The sequence below is a fragment of the Panthera uncia genome, assembly GCF_023721935.1.
Source record: "Panthera uncia isolate 11264 chromosome A1 unlocalized genomic scaffold, Puncia_PCG_1.0 HiC_scaffold_16, whole genome shotgun sequence".
Classification (NCBI taxonomy): Eukaryota; Metazoa; Chordata; class Mammalia; order Carnivora; family Felidae; genus Panthera; species Panthera uncia.
In genome coordinates this window covers 21618179-21640618 of record NW_026057576.1, presented here as the reverse complement: position 1 = coordinate 21640618, position 22440 = coordinate 21618179, and the positions used below count along the sequence as shown (strand labels likewise).

Sequence of the window (22440 nt, the reverse complement as noted above, 5' to 3'; positions counted from 1 at the left end):
CTCTCCCTCTCCCTCTCCCTCTCCCTCTCCCTCTCCCTCTCCCTCTCTGTCTCCTCTGCTCATGTTCAGTCTCTCTCAAAATAAACTTTAAAAAAATCATAAGGAAAATACATTTATAGTACTGTCCTGTATTTATAAAAAAAAATCCATGTATAAATGGACCCTCACAGTTCAAACCCATGTTGTTTAAGGGTCAGCTCTGTGTGCAAGGGCACACGCACTTGAAGCTCTCTGACGGAACATGAAAAGCCAGATTCCTCTGCGATAAATACTTTTTCTGATTTTATTCAGGTCAGAAATATACTGAGTTTTATAGGCATATTGTAACATATCCCTTAAGTTAGAGCAGTGTTAGCGAGTGTGGTCCCCAAAAGCAGAATCCACCTCACCTGAAAATTTGTAGAAAGGAAAATTTTTGTTTAGGCCCCATTTAGAACTATACTCAATCAGAAACTCTAGAAGGACGTGCAAAAAAAAACAAAACAAAACAAAAAAAAAACAAAAAGAAAAAGAAAAAAGAAAATCCTTATTTTAACAAGCCTTCCAAGGCAAGTCTAATGCATGCTAAAGTGTGACCCAGTAGAGTAGTTACCTTAAAAATTCTGACTACTTTATGAGTCTTTGAAAGGTGTAATTAAAACAAAGGTCATTAATATATAAAGTAGATGGGAAAAAAACCTCAATTTTGTGTATTCCTTTTCTCCAAACCTGTATCCCAGTAGTATTTTTTATAGACTCTCTAAATAAATCTTATGTTAGTATCCAAGGGCTAGTTTGCCTTCTATGTACATAGCTCTGCACTAAGACTAGGGATTATTAACTCATAAAATAGTGATGGAGGTAGCTGAGGTTACTGTTAAAATGCTGTTTACTGTTGGTGGGAATGCAAACTGGTGCAGCCACCCTGGAAAACAGTATGGACATTCCTTGAAAAGTTAAAAATAGAATTATCCTATGATCCAGCAATTGCACTATTAGGTATTTACCCAAAGGATACAGAAATGTAATTTGGAAGGGATAACACGCACCCTGATGGTTATAGCAGTATTATCAACAATAACCAAATTAAGGAAAGAGCCCAAATGTCCATGGATAAAGAAGAGGTGGTATGTGTGTATGTACGTGTATGTGTGTACACACACATATATACATACATATGTGTATATACACACACGTGCACATATATATATACACACACAATGGAATATTAACCATCAAAAACAATGAAATCTTGGGGTGCCTGAGTGACCCAGTTGGTTAAGTGTTCGACTCTTGATTTCAGCTCATGATCTTATGGTTCATGGGTTCGAGCCCCACATTGGGCTCCATGCTGAGCATGGAGCCTGCTTGGGATTCCCTCCCTCCCTCCCTCCCTCCCTCCCCCCCTCCCCCCCTCCCTCCCTCCGTCTCTCTCTCCCTCTCTCTCTCTCTCTCTCTCTCTCTCTCTCTCTCTCTGCTCTCTACCTCTACCTCTGCCCTCCCCTGCCTGCATTGCATCCTTTTTCCCCCCTCTCTCTCTCAAAACAAAAAAGAAGGATGAAATCTTGCCATTTGCAACAATGTGGATGGAGCTAGAGAATATTATGCTAAGTGAAATAAGTTGGTCAGAGGACAGATACCATGATTTCACTCATTTGTAGAATTTAAAAAACAAAACAAATGCACATAGGGGAAAAAAAAGAGGCAAACCAAGAAACAAACTCTTAACTATAGACAACAAGCTGTTGGTTACCAAAGGGCAGGTAGGGAGTGACTTAAAGAGGTGATGGGTATTAAGGAGGGCACTTGTGATGAGCGCTGGGTGTTGCATGTAAGTAATGAATCAGTGAATTCTACACCTGGAACTAATATTACATGTTAACTAACTGGAATTTAAATAAAAGCCTGAAAAAAAGGTGCTGTTTAACAGTGTTATGGTTATAACAATTTAATGTTCTGAAAAATCCACTTGTAATTGAAAATGAATAATAAACATGATTAATTCCCCTTATGTCTCCAGTGTACCGACTGGCGTATCTTCGACTAAATACTCTGTGTGCACGCCTTCTGTCTGACCACCCTGAACTGGAACACATCATCTGGACCCTTTTTCAGCACACACTGCAAAATGAGTATGAACTCATGAGAGACAGGCATTTGGATCAGGTAATAATGTAGTTCACTTCTCTTCTCCTACTTATTTGTTAACTGTATACTGATTTCTTAAAAGATTAGATCCAAATGAGAAGCTAAATCAATTTTGCAGACTTAATATATGTGCACTTGTTAGCTACCTTTTGTAATTTTGTTGTACTTCTTAGAGCTTTAGAGCTTGAGAGTATTTTAGTAACTTGCTTAATGACCTAAAAGATCTTGTTTACACAAATCATTGAAGAAACCGTTTATTGTGGACTTTTTCTATCTTGTGGTAAACTAGATTTCATGTTAGTATGGAAAAAGCATGAGATTTAAGAACAATTTGATCTGGGGGCACCTGGATGGCTCCGTCGGGTAAGCGTCTAACTTCGGCTCAGGTCATGATCTCGCTGTTCATGAGTTCAAGCCCCACATCAGGGTCTGTGCTGACAGCTCAGAGCCTGGAGCCTGCTTCAGATTCTGTGTCTCCCTCTCTCTGCCCGTCACCTGCTTGCACTCTGTCTCTCTCTGTCTCTCAAAAATAAATGAACATTAAAAAACTTATTAAAAAAACCCAAGTTTATCTAAAACAGTGCCTACTGTTTGAATGAATGAACAAAGTAATGACTAAAAGATTTAATTTACAGAGAACCATCTCTCACATCTTCATTTTTCTTCTCTGTACCGAATAATAAGAATATATTTTTTTTTTAGTAACAACTTATTGAGATGTAATTCACATACCATACAAATTAAAGTATACACCCCAGTGGTTTTTAGTATATTCATGGAGTTGTGCAAGCATCGTCACAAACACTTTTAAAACAGTTTTTTATCATGCCAGAAAGAAACACCATACCCTTAAGTACTTACCCCCTGTTCCCCCACTCCCTCCATCCCCAGGCAATACTAGTCTTTCTATCTCTGTAGCTTTGCCTATTCTGGACATTTTTAATAATTGCAGTCATATAATATGTTGTATTTTGTGTCTGGCTTCTTTTATTTAGTATAGTGTTTTCATTGCTTATCTATGTTATAGATTGTATAAGTACTTCATTCCTTTTTATTGCTGAATAATATTCCATTGTATGGATATACCACATCATATATATCTGTTCATCATTTAGTGTACATTTACTTTCTATTTTTTGGCTATCATGATTAATGTTACTGTGAACATGTATGTACAAGTTTTGTGTGGATATATGTTTCCAGTTTTCTGGATGTATACCTAGAAGTGAAATTGTCAGGTCATATAATAACTGTGTTTAACCTTTGAAGCCTGGCCAGATTATTTTCCAACTTACCCACATCATTTTACATTCCTACCAGCAGTGTATGAGGTTCCAGTTTCTCCACATCCTCACCAACTTCTTATTTGCTTTTTTAATTATACTCATCCTAGTGGGTATAGAGTGATATCTCTTTATGGTTTTGATTTTCATTTCCCTAATTGCTAATGATACTGATTGAACATTAAACACACTTTTCATGTGCTTATTGGCCATTTGTTTATCTTCTTTAGAGAAATATCTATTCAGATCATTTACATAATTTTTAATTGAGTGTCTATTTATTATTGATTTATAAGGGTTCTTCATGTTGTCTACATAAAAGTCCCTTATTTCATATGATTTGCAAGTGTTTTTTCCAGTTCTGAGTTGTCTTTTTCACTTTTTTGATGGTGTCCTTTGAGGCACACAAGTTTTAAATTTTGATCATATTCCACTGGGTGTTGTATGGAAATCAATTTGACAATAAATTATACTTAATATAAAAAAACTTTGATCCTGTTCAGTTTATCTGTTTTTTTCTTTTGATGCTAGTGCTTTTGGTGTCATATCTATAAAACCATTGCCAAATCAGAGACCACCAAGGTTTATCCTTATTTTTCTCCATTTTTCTCAGAGCCTGGGAAAAATGAGTATGAACAATTTAATGTTCTGAAAAATCCACTTGTAATTGAAAATGAATAATAAACATGATTAATTCCCCTTCTAGCTCTTACGGCTTTTTTTGAGTTAATTTTTCCGTATGGTGTGAGATAGGAGTCTAACTTCATTCTTTTGTGTGTGAATACTGCTTGTTCCAGCACCATTTCTTGAAAAGTCTTTTCTTTCCCTCTTGACAGTTGTCAAAAATCAACTTATATATATGTAAAAGTTCATTTCTGGTCTCTTAATTGTACTGCATTGATCTGTAGGGAAGCATGATACCCCAGTTTTACTCTTCTTTTTCAAGATTTGTTGTGCTGTTCTGAAGCTTGCATTTCTATATGAATTTTTAGGATCACCTTGTCAATTTGTACAAAGAAGGCAACTGGAATTTTGATAGGGATTGTACTGAATCATAAATCAGTTTGAGCAGCTCTGTCATCTTAACAATATTAAGTATTCCAGTCCATGAACATATGATGTCTTTCCATTTATTTAGATGTTCTTTAATTTTTTTCAGTAACGTTTTTAAGTTTTCAGAGTACAGCCTTGCATTTGTTATATTCAATTTAGACCTAAGTAGTTTATTCCTTTTAACACTATTGTAAATGAAGTTGTCTCTTTAATTTCTTATTTGGATTGTTCATTGCTAGTGTATGGAAATACAATTAATTTTCATATATTAATCATATTATCTTACAGTTTTGCTGAAGTAATTTATCAGTTGTAATAGTTTTTAGTGGATTCCTTACTATTTTCAATATATAAGCTCATATATCTTCAAATAGAGGTAGTTTTACTTCTTCCTTTGCAATCTAGATGACTGTTATTTCATTTACTTGTCAAATTGCTTTGGCATAGAACCTCCAATACATTACTTAATGAAAGTGGTGAAAGGGGACATCCTTGTCTTATTCCTGACCTCAGGGGAAAGCATTCAGTCTTCCACCATTAAATGTATTGTTAGCTATGGAGTTTTTGTATATGCCCTTTATCAGATAGTGGAAGTCCCCATCTATTCTTAGTTTATTGAGTGTTTTTATCACAAAAGGGTATTGAATGCTTTTTTCAAATGCTTTTTTCTGTATCTATTGAGATGATCATTGGGTTTCCTTTTTATTGTATTGTGGTGTATTATATTAATTAATTCTTCAGTATGTTAAACCAGCCTTGCATTTCTGGAATGAATCCTACTTGGTCACATAGTATGTTAGATATGCTGCTGATTCAGCTTGTTTTTGTTAAGGATTTTTACATCTGTAATCATAAGAGATAATGGTAATTCTCCTCTGATGTCTGTTTTTGAGTACTACTGACCTCACAGAATTAATTGGAAAGTGTTCCCTCCTCTTCTAATTTCAGAAGAGTTTGTGAAGAATTGGTATTGATTTTTTTTTTTTAATGTTTGGTAGAATTCACCAGTGAAGCCATCTAGGCCTGGGCTTTTGTTTGTGGATAGTTTTTTATTATTAATGAAAGCTCATATTTTCTATTTCTTCTTTAGTCAGTTTTGGTAGTTTGTGTCTTTTCTTAAATTTTTCCAGTGCATCTTAGATAGTTATTTTGTTGGTATGCAATTGTTCATAATGTTCCCTTAAAATCCTTTTATTTCTGTAAGGTCAGTAGTAATGTTCCCAATAAGAATATTTTTAGCAAAAGGTACACTAGTGTATAAGGGTATAACCTAAAAATATGTATATTTTACAAGAGAATAAATATTTGGATATATAAATTCTAGGATGTTGGATTTTTAAAAGTAGTCACTCATTGCCTTATGGTTCTGCTTTTCTACAATATAGAAAGACAGTAGTGCTAAGGGTTTCTAAAGAGATTAGGTATCTTGAATCAAGAAGATTTTTGCAGAGAGAAACCTTAGGAAAAGAACTGAAGTAGGAAAAAAATGTGAATTAGCAAAGAAGTTATTGGATGGCATTCTGAATGGGGAGACCAGAATTGGGGCTGGTAGGTTGCTGAACAAGGGATGGTGAGTAGATATTCTCGGCGATAGTATATATAAGCAAGAATGTTGCAGAGATATGAATACTTAAATTTGGCAATAAAATTCATGCAAATGAAGAAAGTTTGATTTTTTAAGTTCATAGAGAATAATTTCTAATCTAATTTTTATATTAAATTTTTTAAATTGAAATGTAATATGCATATAGAAACATCCATGTATCATAAGGATACATCTTAATGCAGATTCATCAGCTGAACTCACCTGCATAACCTGCCTCCAAATCAGGAACATTATCTATAATACAAAGACTCTCTCCTGCCCCTTGCTAGAAAGTTCCCTTACCACTATCACCAAATGTATTCAGTATTATTTTATCTGATAGTTTGAACCTTTTACACAACTGGCTTTTTTTCTTTTTAAGTTCTAGTTACACAGTTAACTCATTCGAGTTTCAGCTTTTCTGGGAAAAATTTAAGTAATGGGTGAAGGCTAGAGTTATTTACAAACCAGATGATCAATTCTAATAATTGAGATTTGGCTATTTGCATTTTGTCCCTTAAACACAATTTGGGCTAAACACTTCACATCAACTTTCAAACTGGGCTCAGGATTAGAAAAGATAATCCTATAGGAACTTAAGCTTCCGTTTTATTTTTGAAGCTAAAAGAAAGATAACAGAGTACTCTTTAGAACACAACTATGTAACAAAATTCTGATATTTTTATATTACGTTGATTTACTAGATTATGATGTGTTCCATGTATGGCATTTGCAAAGTGAAGAATATAGACCTTAAATTCAAAATCATTGTAACAGCATACAAGGATCTTCCTCATGCTGTTCAGGAGGTAAGTAACCTTCCATGGTAAGATTTTAGATATATCCATATCGATAATATAGATAAGTCATTAATTAGACCATATATTCTGACCTTATTATATAAATTCACCTGTCAATTTTTTACTTTTATGTTATTATTTGTAACTAAAATGGAATTGGAAAGCTAAGACATTTTAATATCCAAATTTATATTTTAAAGTTAATAAGGAATACTGTATCCCTCCAACAAAGAGGAATATTTGTAATAAACTTTACATGTATATATACATAAAAAATATCTTTGATGTTTCAGGGCGCCTGGGTGGCTCAGTCAATTAAGTGTCCAGCTCTTGGTTTTGGCTCAGGTCATGATCTCATAGTTCATGAGTTCAAGCCCCGCATTGGGCTCCGTGCTGACAGGGCAGAACCTGCTCAGGATTCTCTCTTTTCCTCTCTCCCTCCCCAACTCTTTTTCTTTCTCTTTCTCTCTTTCTTTCTCTCTATCTCAAAGTAAATAAACTTTAAAAAAAATGTATCACATTTCACTTCTGGTAGAGCAGCTATAATCTAAACCTAAGAAGGCTTTTTCAGATGATTTTTTACTACATAGTATGTGATTCTTACTGTTCAAACATATTATGAATTATTTATAAAGAAAATCTAAAGAGATAAATTTCTAAATTCATTTAACAGTTGTTTTTATTCTTCTTCCTCAGACATTCAAACGAGTTTTGATCAGAGAAGAGGAGTATGATTCCATTATAGTATTCTATAACTCAGTCTTCATGCAGAGACTTAAAACGAATATTTTGCAGTATGCTTCTACCAGGGTATGTCGGAAGTATCCTTTGATTGGGAAACTCTACTTATAAAGTAGTGGATCTCATTAAAACATTAAACAAATAATCTACTTTTTGTTTTTGCCTTAGCCCCCGACTTTGTCACCAATACCTCACATTCCTCGAAGCCCTTACAAGTTTTCTAGTTCACCTTTACGAATTCCTGGGGGAAACATCTATATATCACCGCTGAAGAATCCATATAAAATTTCAGAAGGTGTGCCAACACCAACAAAAATGACTCCAAGATCGAGGTTTGTGTTTTCTCTTTAGGGAAGGGGCAAAAAAGAATAAGAGGAGATTGTTTTGACCCAAGTACAAAAATATAAAGCTTTCTTCATTTAAAATGAATGACAATTTGTATTAAGTGACATGGCAAGAATTTGGTAGGAAAGATAAATAATGTTTACTTAAATGGTTTTGCAAATTTAGTCATCAACCTTTCTGGTTGCTGGGATCTATTTTTTGTGAACAGAGAACAACTTTTGTAATAAGTTTAAAATCACTTTCATATTTTTGCAAGTCGACAATCTGCTAAACAAAGTGGATTACTTTCAGTTAAGAATTTTTATTCTGTAGATTTATTGAATGTCCTATAAGCTCAGTGAACTTGTTCGTCTTGCTTTGTTGTTAAAATGTAGATGACTGATTAAATGTAGATGACTGTAAATTAAGTCTTTAGAAGTCCATTCTTAATTCTGCCTGCGGTTTCCTTACATTACTTGGGGCAGGTGTCAGGGCTACTACGGAAGGGTGCTGTCTATCAGGGAGATGATGAGTATGAAGCTGTTTTAAATTCCTAGATGAAAGGTTCTGTGCAACTACAAATCATTATATCATCTTCTACATCCAACCACAAGTGCTTTCTGGCTTTGAAGTGCTTCCATTGACTTATTATATGTTATCATGGGCAGTTTGAAATTGACTTAATTTGTAGAGTGGTAGGCAGATTAGGAAGTATAGTTAATGTAGTCTCATCTCCCCAAATTGTCAGCTCATATAGTTGTACTTAATGGGCAAGAAAAACAGGGAGAAGGAGATATATTAACCCTTGAGAAAACATTTGTGTGGGGTGTTTAATTACATAAGTAATGCACATTCATGGTAAAAATCTCCAACTCTACAGGAAGAGATAAAGTAGAAAATAATTGGCAAATGATATAAATGCTCTCATGCACTTTGTACCATATTTTATTTGATGTTCTTATAGTATCTGTGTACTGATACCTACAAATTATGTTGTAAGTTCCTAACATGCTGCACTGTGCATATTTAATTTACAGTCCCACACTGCCACATGAAAATGTATACTTAGGTAATGAGAATTGATCCATATTATACTTATGATGATGGCTATTTGCTGAGTTTAGTAAATCATTTCTGGGTTGAGGTTCTTTAGCAAAAAATTCACATTCTTAAAGTTTTAGATAAATCATTTGTCAGGCATTAAGAGAGCATCTTTTAAAATTTTTTTTTTTTACATTTATTTATTTTTGAGAGACAGAGACACAGCATGAGCAGGGGAGGGGCAGAGAGAGAGGCAGACACAGAATCAAAAGTAGGCTCCAGGCTCTGAGCTGTCAGCACAGACCCCGATGCGGGGCTTGAACTCATGAACAGCGAGATCATGATCTGAGCCAAGGTCGGATGCCCAATTGACTGAGCCACCCCAGGCACCCTAAGAGAGCATCTTAATACTCTACTTATCCAGCATATTTAGGTATTCTGCTTAATCAAATATATATAGAATGATGGCCACTTATCAAGGAATTGTAGGACAGTAAAATCTATTAGTCCCATGTGCATATGATTAGTCTCATGTGCATATTATTATATCCTTGTTATGTCAGGCTAATGCTGGTCTTCAGCTTTATTATTAAAAACAAGTTATATGGTTCACTCATGGCAACCACAAAACCCCAAACCTATGATATATACACAAAAAATAGAAAGAAAGCCAAATATAACACTATAGAAACTCATCAATCACAAAGCAAGAGAAGAAGGAACAGAGAAGAACTACAAAACAACCATAAAACAAGGAACAAAATAGCAATAAATACATACCTATCAATAATAACTTTAAATGTAAATAGCCTGAATGCTTCAATCAAAAGAGAGAGGGTGGTGGAATGGATAAAAATACAAGACCCTTCTGTATGCTGGCTATAAGAGACTCACCTTAGACATAAAGACACATACAAATTGAAAGTAAAGGGATGGAAAAACATTCACCATGTAAATGGAAGCAAAAAAAAAGGCAAAAAAAAAATCAGCAGTACTTATACGAGACAAAATACACTTCAAAACAAAGACTGTAATTAGAGACAAAGAAGGGCATTACAGAATGATAAAGCAGTCCAACAAAAGGATGTAACATTTGTAAATATCTGTGTACCCAACACATGTATTAGGGCACTTAAATACATAAAGCACATACTAATGAACATAAAGGGAGAAATTGATGGTAGTACAGTAATAGTAAGGGACTTTAACCCTCCTCTTAATATCAGTGAATAGATCATTCAGGCAGAAAATCAATAAGGAGACAGTGTCTTTGACACTTTGGAACAGGTGGACATAATATTCAATCCAAAAACAAAAAAAATATTATTCTCAAGTGCACATAGAACATTCTCCAGGATAGATCACATGTGAGACACAAAACAAGCTTCAATAAATTTAAGAGGATTGAAATCATACCATGCATCTTTTATGATCACAGGAGTATGAAACTAGAAATAAATCACAAGAAAAAAACTGGAAAAAACACAAACACGTGGAGACTAAACAACATGATACTAAATAACCAATGGGCCAACAAAACAATCAAAGAAGAAACAGATTCATGGAGAGAAATGAAAATGAAAACACAATAGTCCAAGAATCTTTGGGATGCAGTGAAAGAGTTCTAAGAGGAAAATATATAGCAATACAGGCCCACTTCAAGAAACCAGAAAAGCTCAAATAAACAATAAACCTTACACCTAAATGAACTAGAAAAAGATGAACAGCAAAGCCCAAGGTGAGTAGAAGAAAGGAAATAATAAAGATCACAGCAGAAATATATGATGTAGAGACTAAAAAGAAGAAAGTTAACAAAACCAAGAGCTGGTTCTTTGAGAAGATAAACAAAATTGATTATCCCTTAGCTAGACTCATCAAGAAAAAGAGACAAAGGACCCAAGTAAATAAAATCAGAAAGGAAAGGGCAGTAACAGCTGACACCACAGAATTATGAAGGAATTTAAGAGACTACTACAAAAAATTGTATACCAACAAATTGGATGACCTTGCAGAAATAGATAAAATCATGGAAACATACCATTTTCCAAAACTGAATCAGGAACAAATAGAAAATCTGGACAGACTGATTACTAGTAATGAAATTGGATCAGTAATCAAAAAACTACCAAAAAATAAACGTCCAGTCCAGATGCATTAATAGATGAATTCTACCAGATATTTAAAGAAGAATTACTACCTATTCTCCTCAAACTATTCCAAAAAAATGGAAATGGCAGGAAAGCTTCCAAATGCATTCTACAAGGCCAGAATTATCCTGATCTGATAACCAAAACCAGACAAAGTCCCCACAAAGAAAGAAAACTACAGGCCAGTATCCCTGATGAACATAGATACAAAAATCCTTGACAACATATTCAACAACATATCAAAAATATCATTAACCACAAGCAAGTAGGATTTATTCCAGGGGTGCAAGGGTGGTTTGATATTTACAAATCAATCAACATTGTGCAGTGCATCAACAAAACAAAGGATAAAAATCATATGATAATCTCAGTAGACCCAGAAAAAGCATTGACAAAATTCAACATCACTCATGATAAAAAACTTTCAACAAAGTGGTGTTAGAGGGAACATACCTCCACATAATAAGGCCATATATGAAAACCCACAGATAACATGATACATACCACATGATAACATCATAGTGAGAAACTGAGCTTTTTCTCTAAGATCAGGAGTAAGACAAAGGATATTCACTCTCATCACTTTTACTTAACATAGTACTAGAAGCTTCACCCATAGCAATCAGGGAAGAAAAAAAATGAAAGGCATCCATAGTGGTCAAGAAGAAGTTAAACTGTCACTGTTTGCAGATGACATGATACTGTACATAGAAAATCCTGAAGACTCCACCAAAAAACTACTAGAATAAGTGAATTCAGTAAAGTTGTAGGATATAAAATTAACATACAGAAATCTGTTGCATTTCTATGCACTAATACTGAAGTAGCAGAAAGGGAAATTAAGAAAACAACACTATTTACAGTTGCACCAAAAAAGAATAAAATACCTGGGAATAAACTTAACCAAAGAGGTGAAAGATGTGTATCTGAAAACTGTAAAACACAAAAGAAATGGAGGATGACACAAACAAATGCAAATATATTCCATGCTCATGGCTTAGAAGAATTAATATTGTTAAAATGACCATACTACCCAAAGCAATCTACAGATTCAATGCAATCCCTATCCGTGTACCAATAGCATTTTTCACAGTCTAGAACATATAAAAAAAGTTTGTATGAAACCACAAAAGACCCCTGAATAACCAAAGCAACCTTGAAAAAGACCAGGGGCACCTGGGTGGCTCAGTAGGTTGAGTGTCTGTCTTTGGCTCAGATCATGATCTTGTGGTTTGTGAGTTCGAGCCACACATCAGGCACGCTGCTGCCAGACTGTCAGTGTAGAGCCCTCTTCGGATCCTCTGTCTTCCTCTCTCTGCCCCTCCCCCACTTGCACTCTCCCAAAAAATAAATATTAAAAAAAAAAAAGAATAAAACTGGAAATGTCACAATCCCAGATTTCAAGAAAGGTTTCAATGTCATAATTACTACAAAGTTGTAGTAATCGAAACAGCATGGTACTAGCACAAAAATAAACACATTGATCAATGGAACAAAATATCCCAGAAATAAATCAACGATTATATGGTCAATCTGTGACAGAGAAGGAAAGAACATACAGTGGGGAAAAGACCAACTCTTCAATACATGGTGCTGGGAACACTGGACAGCTACGTGTAAAAGAATGAAAGTGGACCACTTTTTAATACCTTACACAAAAGTAACCTCAAAATGGATTAAGACCAAAATGTGAGACCTGAAACCATAAAACTCTTAGAAGAGATCATAGACAGTAATTTCTCTGACATCAGCTGTAGCAACATTTTTTTTCTCAATATGTCTTCAAAACCAGGGAAACAAAAGCAAAAATAAACAAGTGGAACTATATCAAAATAAAAAGCTTCTGAACAGCAAAGGAAACCATCGATAAAATGAAAAGGCAAGCTAATGAATGGGAGAAAATATTTGAAGCCATATATCTGAAAAAGAGTTAATACTCAAAATTTATAAAGAGCTCATACAACTCAATAGCAAATAAACAATTGAAGTAAAAAAGTGAGCAGAGAATCTGAATATACATTTTTCCAAAGAAGATGTATAGATGGCCAACAGATACACAAAAAGATACTCAAAATCACTAATCATCAGGGGAATGCAAATCAACCATAGTGAGATAGCACACCTGTAAAATGACTAGAATCAAAAAGACAAGAAATAACAAGTGTTGGTGAGGATATGGAGAAAAAGGAACCTTCGTACACTGTTGCTGGGGATGTAAAATTGGTACAGCCAATGACGGAAAACAGTGTGGAGGCTTTTCAAAAACTTAAAAATAGAAATACCATATGATTCCACTATTGGGTACTTATCCAAGAAAATTAAAACACTTATTCTAAAAGATATGTTCTCCTGTATGTTTACTGCAGCATTATTTACAATATCTAAGATATGGAAGCAACCTAAGTGTCCATTCATGTATGAATGGATAAAGAGGATGTGGTATATATGTACAAGGGAATATTATGCAGCAGTTAAAAAGTACAAGATTATGCCATTTGAGACAACATGGATGGACCTAGAAGATACTCTGCTAAGTGAAATAAGTCAGAAAAAAACAAATACCACATGATTTCACTCATAAGTGAAGTCTAAAAAAAAAAAAAGAAAAGAATAAACAAAAATCAGAATCAGACCTATAAATACAGAGAACAAACTGGTGGTTGCCAGAGGGGAGGGAGTTATGGGATGGGCAAAATGAGTGAAGGGGAGTGGGAGATACAGGCTTCCCGTTTCAGAATAAGTAAATTGTGGGAATAAAAGGTACAGCATGTGTAGTGACACTAGTGATGATAGTCTGTGATACTGTAATAGCAATACATAGTGACAAACAGTAGCTAAGCTTGTAGTGAGTATAGCATAATGTATAAACTTGTTGAATCACTGTGTTATACACCTGAAACTAGTGTATCTGTAATGTGTCAACTATACTCAAACAAAAACAAAAGAACATAAATTATATGGTTCAAACAAGGGCAGACTAATAGAGATTTCTGATTCTAAGATATATGACAGACTTTACTATATATCAGTAGAAATCTTAATTCAAATACTGATTATTTAATACTATAAGTTTTTGCCAAATGTTAGGCAAATTTTTAATGAGAAAATGTGAAAGAAATTTTAATTGTTATCTTATGCACTGATTTATGAGAATTAAATATGGATAAATTAAAATTTTCCTTTATCTTCTTTAAATGTGGACAGTGGCAGAATATAGTCTTTCAGTCATGTAGTTCTTTAAAAATCTAAGAGACAGCTCAGTGTATGATTAGAGTAGCATTGTTAGAATAAGCCACTGATGACTATAATTTTGTTGTGGTTCTGGGGTAGAGCAAACTTTTGATTTGGTATTTCTAATAGCTTCGAAAGATGTATGTTCATCTCTGCACAGTTATATATGATTTTCATTACTAATTTGTATTTTATCTTGACAGAATCTTAGTATCAATTGGTGAATCATTTGGGGTGAGTATTTTCTTTCTGTAAAATACAGGAGCATGCATTGTAACTATAAAAGAAATTGCAGATTTCTGTTAACTTGAATTAACAAATGCTATTATTCAAACACCTCATCAATGCATATTGCATAGAATTTAGAAAGAAAGAAAAATAGATTTATTTTCAAATCACATTTAATTTCAAATTATACTCCTAATTGGTGAATTTCAAAGTGGTTTTTTAAACATCCTTTGAAATTATATAATACATTACATAGATTTTTCTAAGCCATCAGTTCCTTGTCACTTGAGCCTCTACATGGAGCCACTCATTACAACATGGCATCCTGCTTCCCTCGGAGCAAGAAGAAAGAGAGAGGTATAGAGCAAAATGGAAGTCACAGTCTTTTTGTGACTAATATTGAAAGTGATGTTCCATCACTTTTGTCGTATTTTTGTCAGAATCAAGGTAACACTAGGTCCAATCCACACACTCAGAGAAGGGAGTATTACACAAGGGTGTAAAAACTAGGAGGTGGGGATTCATGAGTGCCGTTCTAGAGTCTGCCTACCCACTGCCTCAAATGAAATAACTAGAGAAGGATGGTGGTTTGTATACTAAAAGACTGAGTGTTAAAACATGTTACAAGTAGTAAATGCTGTGGTATTGAGCTCAAGTTAGGGTATAGCTATCAGGCTTCACAAAAGAGATGTGGGACCACATAGGAAGAGTTGGATCTGGATCCGAATAGAGTAGGGGTCCTCAAACTTTTCTGCTTGCTATAACCGCTAAAAGAATTGAGAAAATGTTACAGGGACTTATATACTTTAAAGCTGATAACTAAAAATCTTATCATAAATTTGATATGTACACAGGATGTGCTCTAAATATATTTTCCATCTAAACTTGTTTTTGCATTTAATTTTTGGAAAGTAAAGCTTAATTAACAGAGCTAATCCTCACTGTCAGATCAGTCAGACTTAATATTTCTATCAACAGTCTGACTTCATTTTTTAGTTCGGATGAACACGTTCATACACATCCCTGAGGTACTCGCCCGCTCCAGTTCTAAATTAGACACATAAGAAATAGAATTTTTCCGTGTGTTTGTCCCTTGGATGAAGTAAGTTATTGTGTCCCCTTCGGTACTTATTACCAAAGCTTTCTTTACTTTGCTGTGACAGGATTCTCCCTCAAGAGATGTATATCGCAAATCATCTCCAGTAATAATGAATGGACTCAAAGTCTTTTGATATTTGAATTTTTATTTAAAAACTTAATGAATTCACATTTCAATAAATATTGTTATCAGTAATGGTTTAAAATATATAAACTATATGACTTGTCGACATAATACCCACAAAGCAAATCCAGAATTATTATTGAAAAGACATTTCACTTCTTATTAGACTCTTGTGATAGTCTCTTTGGTCCTGTTATGCCCTCAAACAAACAAAACCCATAAGGTTCCAGAAAGCCATTCTAACTTTACACACTTCTGAGAAGTAGCCTTGGTTTTGTGTGTGGGTGGGTTCCCAAAATGAGGAACCAGGATTTTCAGAGTAAGTCAGACTTGTTGGAGGAAGGCGAGACGCCTCATGGGGAGAGACAGGAGGGTATTTAATTGGGGCAGAGGTAAGTGTAGTTACACTGATTCTAAGATTTTTCATATCTCATTTGGTGCAATAAAGCAGAAAATGAAAATGCAGGTATTACCCCAGCTGATTTTTGACACCCCTCAGACTACAGTTAAAGGTTGCTAACTTCAAGATTCTGGCATTTAATGATTTAAAATAAAGAATTCTGTAATTTGTAGACTTCTGAGAAGTTCCAGAAAATAAATCAGATGGTGTGTAACAGCGACCGTGTGCTCAAAAGAAGTGCTGAAGGAGGCAACCCTCCTAAACCGCTGAAAAAACTACGCTTTGATATTGAAGGATCAGATGAAGCAGACGGAAGGTAGGCACAGGTTTGAAATGGTCCTGTGGAGAAGCCAGAGTGCAGCTGTGCTCCTAACTTCCACCAGGCCCTTTTATGCCGATTTCATTTGGAAGTTGTGAACATTGCTCAAAATAGGTAGGAATGTATCCCAAAGTTAAAAGCACCATATAAATCATGTACTGCCTACTGAAATTCATTGAAAATATCAGATACTAGCAATCTGATGTTTTTTCATGTTTTTTTTAAGCTATTAATAAAAATTCGTTATGATTAACATTAGACTTTTTAAGTGCTTACTCTTGAAAAATATTTACTGTGTTTTTTAAGACTCACTGGCAAAATACAAGAAGGTTCTAAATTTGTAATGGTTATATTTTAGATGTTTTTTGTTTATAAACTGTTGAAATTAAAAGTCACTCACTAAGAGTATAAAGTAAGTCCTTGAAATCACCATAGTTAATAAAAATTTGAGTTTTCCGTTTATCTGTATACATGTGAAATGTTTTGTCTTTTTTAAATCTGCAGTAAACATCTCCCAGGGGAATCCAAATTTCAACAGAAACTGGCAGAAATGAGTAAGTACTTATCATTTCACCTTATGTAAATATGAAACATTGTTTATCTTGCAAAAGGCCTTTTCTTGTTTTAAAGGAATAAATACATATAATTCCCTAACTTAGCACACTTGCTTATACACTGAAGATGTAATTCAATCAAGTATGTACTCTTTACCCACAGACATTTGTGGATTAGATGTATGATGCAAAGTGAAGGTCATCTTTACTCTTTCTAAAATCTTTAGTGTAGAAATACTAAGAAGTGAAACCACATCTTCAACATGAATGGCTAGAAACACTTCAGGAGAGTGAAACTATAATGAGGAACTCTTTAAGAGTGTTGGATATAAGGAAAGGTTTTTTTAAATAAAATTAGCATATATAAACATCATCCCCCTTATTTGAAGAATAATTTTTTATCCTATTGTGGAACTTCTCTAATTTGCAAGTTTTAAAAATTTACTGTCAAACAAGTTTTCCATTGCTGGAAATCAAAATTTTGATAAAGAGCACCAAATCATTTTCCAGATTACACAGAGTGACATAAATCGGGAATGTTAAGACAAATGGGATTCTATCCTCAGCCACTCTAAGACTATAAAAGATTAACCTAAGTATAATAAATGGAAACTACATTAAGAAAAAGACAAACATGTACTGACTGCTACTGGGTTGTCCTACAGAGATAACTGTGGTAGTTTAAGTGTGACACTTCCTGATAATCTGCCAGATCCATTGACAGGAAATATAGCTGGTATGGGGAAAGAAGACACATACTTCAGAGATAAGTATTAAAATTATTGGGGCATCTGGGTGGCTCATTCAGTTAAACGTCCGACTCTTGATTTCTGCTCCGTTCTTAATCTTGCAGTTGGTGAGTTTGAGCCTTGTATCAGGCTCTGCACTGACAGCATGGAGCCAGCTTGGGATTCTGTGTCTCCTTTCTCTGCCCTTCCCCTGTTCACATACACAAGTTCATTCTCTCTCTCTCTCTCTCATTCTTTCTCTCTCCCTCCCCCCTCCCTCTCTCTCTCTCTCTCAAAAAAAAACAAACAAAAAAAAAAAAAAAAACCCTATTATTCCTAGGTCATAGGACATATCAATAAGAACAATACCAATTGAAATGTGACTTTTTAAAAAAAAGGCTTTCTCTAAACATGTGTCTGTCAATACTAAGTATTTAAACTATAAAGTATTTAAAAGAATGTTTTTTGGGGCGCTAGGGTGACTCGGTTGAGCATCCATCCAACTCTTGACTTTAGCTCAGGTCATGATCCCAGAGTAGTTGGATCAAGCCCCACGTAGGTACAGAGTCTGCTTAAGATTCTCTCTCCATCTGCCCCTTTCCCCTGCTCACACGCACTCTCTGTCTCTCTCTAAAATTAAAAAAAATAATAAAAAAAACAAAAAGAATGCTTTTGATTTTTTAAAACCTTATCTATGTGTTATTTCAAAGAGTACAATTGAAACTAAATATACCAAGAGTTTAAATTTTTTGGTTATAAATAAATCTTTTTTGTATTTTACATCAACTGACACACACCTATTTTAACTTTTAAGTAGTTGTGGCATTTCCCCTCATTATGTGAAAATAGACATGAAGTTTATGACCAAAATGAAGCTTTGAAAACATTTGGAGGCATTTGGAAGCTCACAAATACGCATTTTAAAAGGAGCAGAAAGCTGTAAAAACACGCATATTTTCTTAGAGAAGAGTTCAGTTGCTGTCATCAGTACATTTTCCAATGGCACACTCAGCTGTGATGGTGAATTCTCAGTGCCAGGCTGGAGTTCAGGACCTTTCTGAGGCTGGAAAATTGGGGAGAAGCAGCAGGAATGTTAACCCCTAAGGCTAAGGAATTCTTCAGTTTTCCTCAAAGACTTGAATTGCATTCAAAGAAGACCATCAGACAGTGCTAGATTGCCGAGAGGGGGAAGACTGAGAATTCGTATTTTCTTTCTTTTCCAAATGCGAATTTGTTTCCTCTTTATGAAGAGCTTCTGCCCACCACAAAAATCAAGTTAAGAATTTTTAAATAACTTAAAAGAAGTTTTCTGGTTTTGGCTGTGTTGTAACTAATACCGTACTTTTAAAATGTTCATGTCCGAATTAAATGAGCTGCCAGCTGACGTCTTTGCGAGGTATCTGCAAGCACAAGGGAATTACTTGCTTTGTGACGAATACCACTCACTCCAACAGATCATTCTCGGCCAGGCCCGCATTCTGCTGGGCCACAGGGCCAAACCCAGCCTCAGCATCTCTGGAGCGGTGGTCTGCAGAGCTGGGCACGCCTGCAAGTATGCGAGACCACCTCTTGGTACACAGAGAAAATACTAGAATCTGTTTTTATCTCCTCTGTTTTTGATGTTTGGGCTGTGTGTGTTTTATAACTTATCTACAAACATATATGGTATACATACACACCATACACATTTTGGTGGTACATACTTGGGAAAAAAATGTACTGATAGAAATTATATGATAAAATTTTGGAAACCACTGCTTTGCCAGGCCCTGAACTCCATCGATTTGGCACAAGCCTAACGTTTATGGCAGCCCTTTGTCAACGCATCCAGCACCATCAGTGCTGTTAACATTTCTGCATCCTTTTTCCAGCATCTACCCGAACACGAATGCAGAAGCAAAAAATGAACGATAGCATGGATACCTCAAACAGGGAAGAAAAATGAGGATCCCATGACCTCACTGGGCACCGTATAAACCTGTGGCCTCATTGTCTCTCACAGAGCAGACTGTGTGACTCTCCCAGGTTCTGTTTACGGCCGCATTGAATATGATCTTCAGCTCTTTTTACGGATATTGGATCTCGAGTGTGCAGATGGGCTTGCCTGTGCGTGCAGGGGATTCCTAAGCCACTTGCAACATCGTAGTCAGTAGAATATACATTGTTATTGCACAAGATTGAAAATCTTGTGTAAATACTGCCATTTAGAAAGTTGTAGCAGATGTTTTCATTTCCAAAATATAATTGCTGTGCTCTACAAACGGCAAGGATGCCCTGGGAGGGGCATCCCAGCAACCCAGGCCTATTTGAGTACTTTGTCTTTTCTTGTGGCATATATGTGATGTTTGCTATTATTTTATTAATTTATATTTATATATTTTTTAATTTAACATGAACGCCCTTAGAATATGTGTCCTGTCTTCCAAATGCAATTTGGCTGACTACTTCCCCCTCACCCAAGTGATCCTGAACTCTTCTGCTAAAACAGATATTAGAAACTAGAAAAAAAAAAAATTACTAATTTTTACACATTAGATTTTAGTTTACTAATGGAATTTGATGTACTGTGTGCTTGTTTTATAAATTTTAGTTTTAAAATACAAGCAGAAAGCAGAGTATAAACAAATGATGTCGTCATACTACTGATACAGATTTCATACCTCAGGACTTGTAAGAATTTATTGATCCTTTTCTCCATCCAACTCCTGCTTTAAAGTGAGGGTTATTAATAGTACTCTTGGTTTTCATAAACCATTCAGAACCCCGAATTCAGGAAGTACCCATCTAGTACTTGGAAAATAAAGTGTTCAGCTAGAGCTTTGCCATAGAGGGCCCTAAGACAGGATATCCCAAGTGCACTTTCTAATGTTTCTGGGTCCGAAGAATCAAGACCTAAAATAATTTTACTCCACAGACTGTTAACTATAGGAGCCTTAATTTTTCTTTCTTAGAGGTTTGTTTAATTGCATCTCAGCAATTATTCTGCCCTCCTAAACTTGGGAAGGGGTGTGTTTTCTCGGGAATTGTACATGTCTTCCATGTATCTTTTGAGCTGGCAATTGTCTATTTATCTTTTTTTTTTTCTTTAAGTCAGTATGGTCTAACACTGGCATATTCAAAGCCACATCATTTCTACTCCAAAATTGCAAGTAATCAAAGGTCTTTGGGTTAGGCATTCATGTTTCTATCTGATTTTGTGCAAAAGCTTCAACTTAAAACAGCTACGTTAGAAAAAGAGGCGCTTCCCCCCCCCCCCCAGCACCTAAAGGTGTATTTAAACTATCTTGTGTGATTAACTTATTTAGAGATGGTATAATTTAAATTAGGTGATATTTAAGGTAGCATCAGCTAGCTTTTAGGAAAAATCACTTTGTCTACCCAGAATTCTTTTTAAAAAGAATTCTGGTCTTATTTGTTAGAAAATGACATTTTATTTTGTGCTCGGTTAAGTTTCAAACTTGTTATCTTGATAACAAAGGCACTAGAAAGCTTTCTCCCATTTCCTCATTAGTTTCTGCATGAACATCATACAAATCAGTTAGCTTTTAGGTCAAGGGCTACCATATTTCTGGGTCTTTAGCTAATAAAGGTTTACGTTAGAGTTAGTGCCAGAATTTTAGGAACTTCAGAGATCATATATTGAGATTACTTACATAAGGCTTCAGGTATTGCTTTATTGCTTTTTTGTATTGGTTAAAACTGTACATTTAAAATTGCTTTGTTACTATTTTCTACAATTAATAGTTTATTTTAAAATAAATTAGTTGTTAAGAGTCTTCATGGTCTGATGTGTTCTTTGTATCAAGTGCACTAATGTTCTCTTCTCTACCTGGCTTCTCTCCTAGTGCCTTGTCCATTGTTAACCTTCCATTGGCTTCCTATGCTGATGATTCCCAAATGTATTTATCCAGCGTGACCTCTTTGTGGAGGTCAAAGCCCTCAGGCAGTGGGACTCCCCCACCCCCTCCCCCAATTCTCAAAACATAAACCAAAATTAAATCAAGATACCTTGTTTCTACCTCGGTCTTTCCCCATTTTACTAACCACTTACTTGGTCAAGTCAAAATCTTAAGAGTCATTTATCAACTTTTGTCGAGACCATGGTTTTAAACTTCTAACTGGTCTCCTTGTTCCCTTTCTATCCTTTATAAAGAGCAAAATTGATCCCTTTAAAATAGAAATTCATTTACATTGTTATTCAAGTATGGACAGTCCTTGTCACAGCCTGTGGCGTGGCCCCATTCACTTGCTCTTCCTCCTCCTCTGCTACTTTCTCCTGCTCCTTGTGCTTCAGCCACACTGACCTTTTGTCTCCTAATACCAACCCTGGCTTTTCTATTTGCTGTTCCTTCTGCCTGGAGTGCTCTTCCCCCAGAATTTTGCACAGGTGATTCCTTCCTGTCTTTCATGGCTCAGCTCACAGGCCTTCCCTCGACCACACAAGCTAAAAATCCTTACTCTGTATTGTGTCACTGTCCTCCAAGAGTGTAACAGCGTTTATCACCATCGGAAATCGTCTTGTTTGACCTACCTATTGCCCGTCTACTCATCCCTGCATCAAACTCCCTCTGCAGATGGGAAGCATCAGCCTGGCTGCTCTTATAGCTCTAGCACCTAAAAGAAACTCATACGTGGTCAAAAAAGAAAAAAGGGGCGC

General features: G+C 35.2%; 1 protein-coding gene across 7 annotated transcripts in view; it reads left to right on the top strand.

Annotated features, from left to right (window-relative positions):
• The window catches only part of RB1 (RB transcriptional corepressor 1), a 191534-nt gene extending 169975 nt beyond the window's left edge, over positions 1-21559 (top strand). For all 7 annotated transcript variants that reach the window (XM_049646925.1, XM_049646924.1, XM_049646923.1 and 4 more), the window contains 8 exons: positions 2000-2145; positions 6753-6857; positions 7545-7658; positions 7758-7921; positions 14536-14566; positions 16356-16498; positions 17006-17055; positions 19655-21559. In XM_049646925.1, the coding sequence (XP_049502882.1) occupies positions 2000-2145; positions 6753-6857; positions 7545-7658; positions 7758-7921; positions 14536-14566; positions 16356-16498; positions 17006-17055; positions 19655-19728 (827 nt within the window). In that variant the 3' untranslated portion in view covers positions 19729-21559. The remainder of the gene's footprint in view (positions 1-1999; positions 2146-6752; positions 6858-7544; positions 7659-7757; positions 7922-14535; positions 14567-16355; positions 16499-17005; positions 17056-19654) is intronic.
• Positions 21560-22440: the final 881 nt, after the last annotated feature.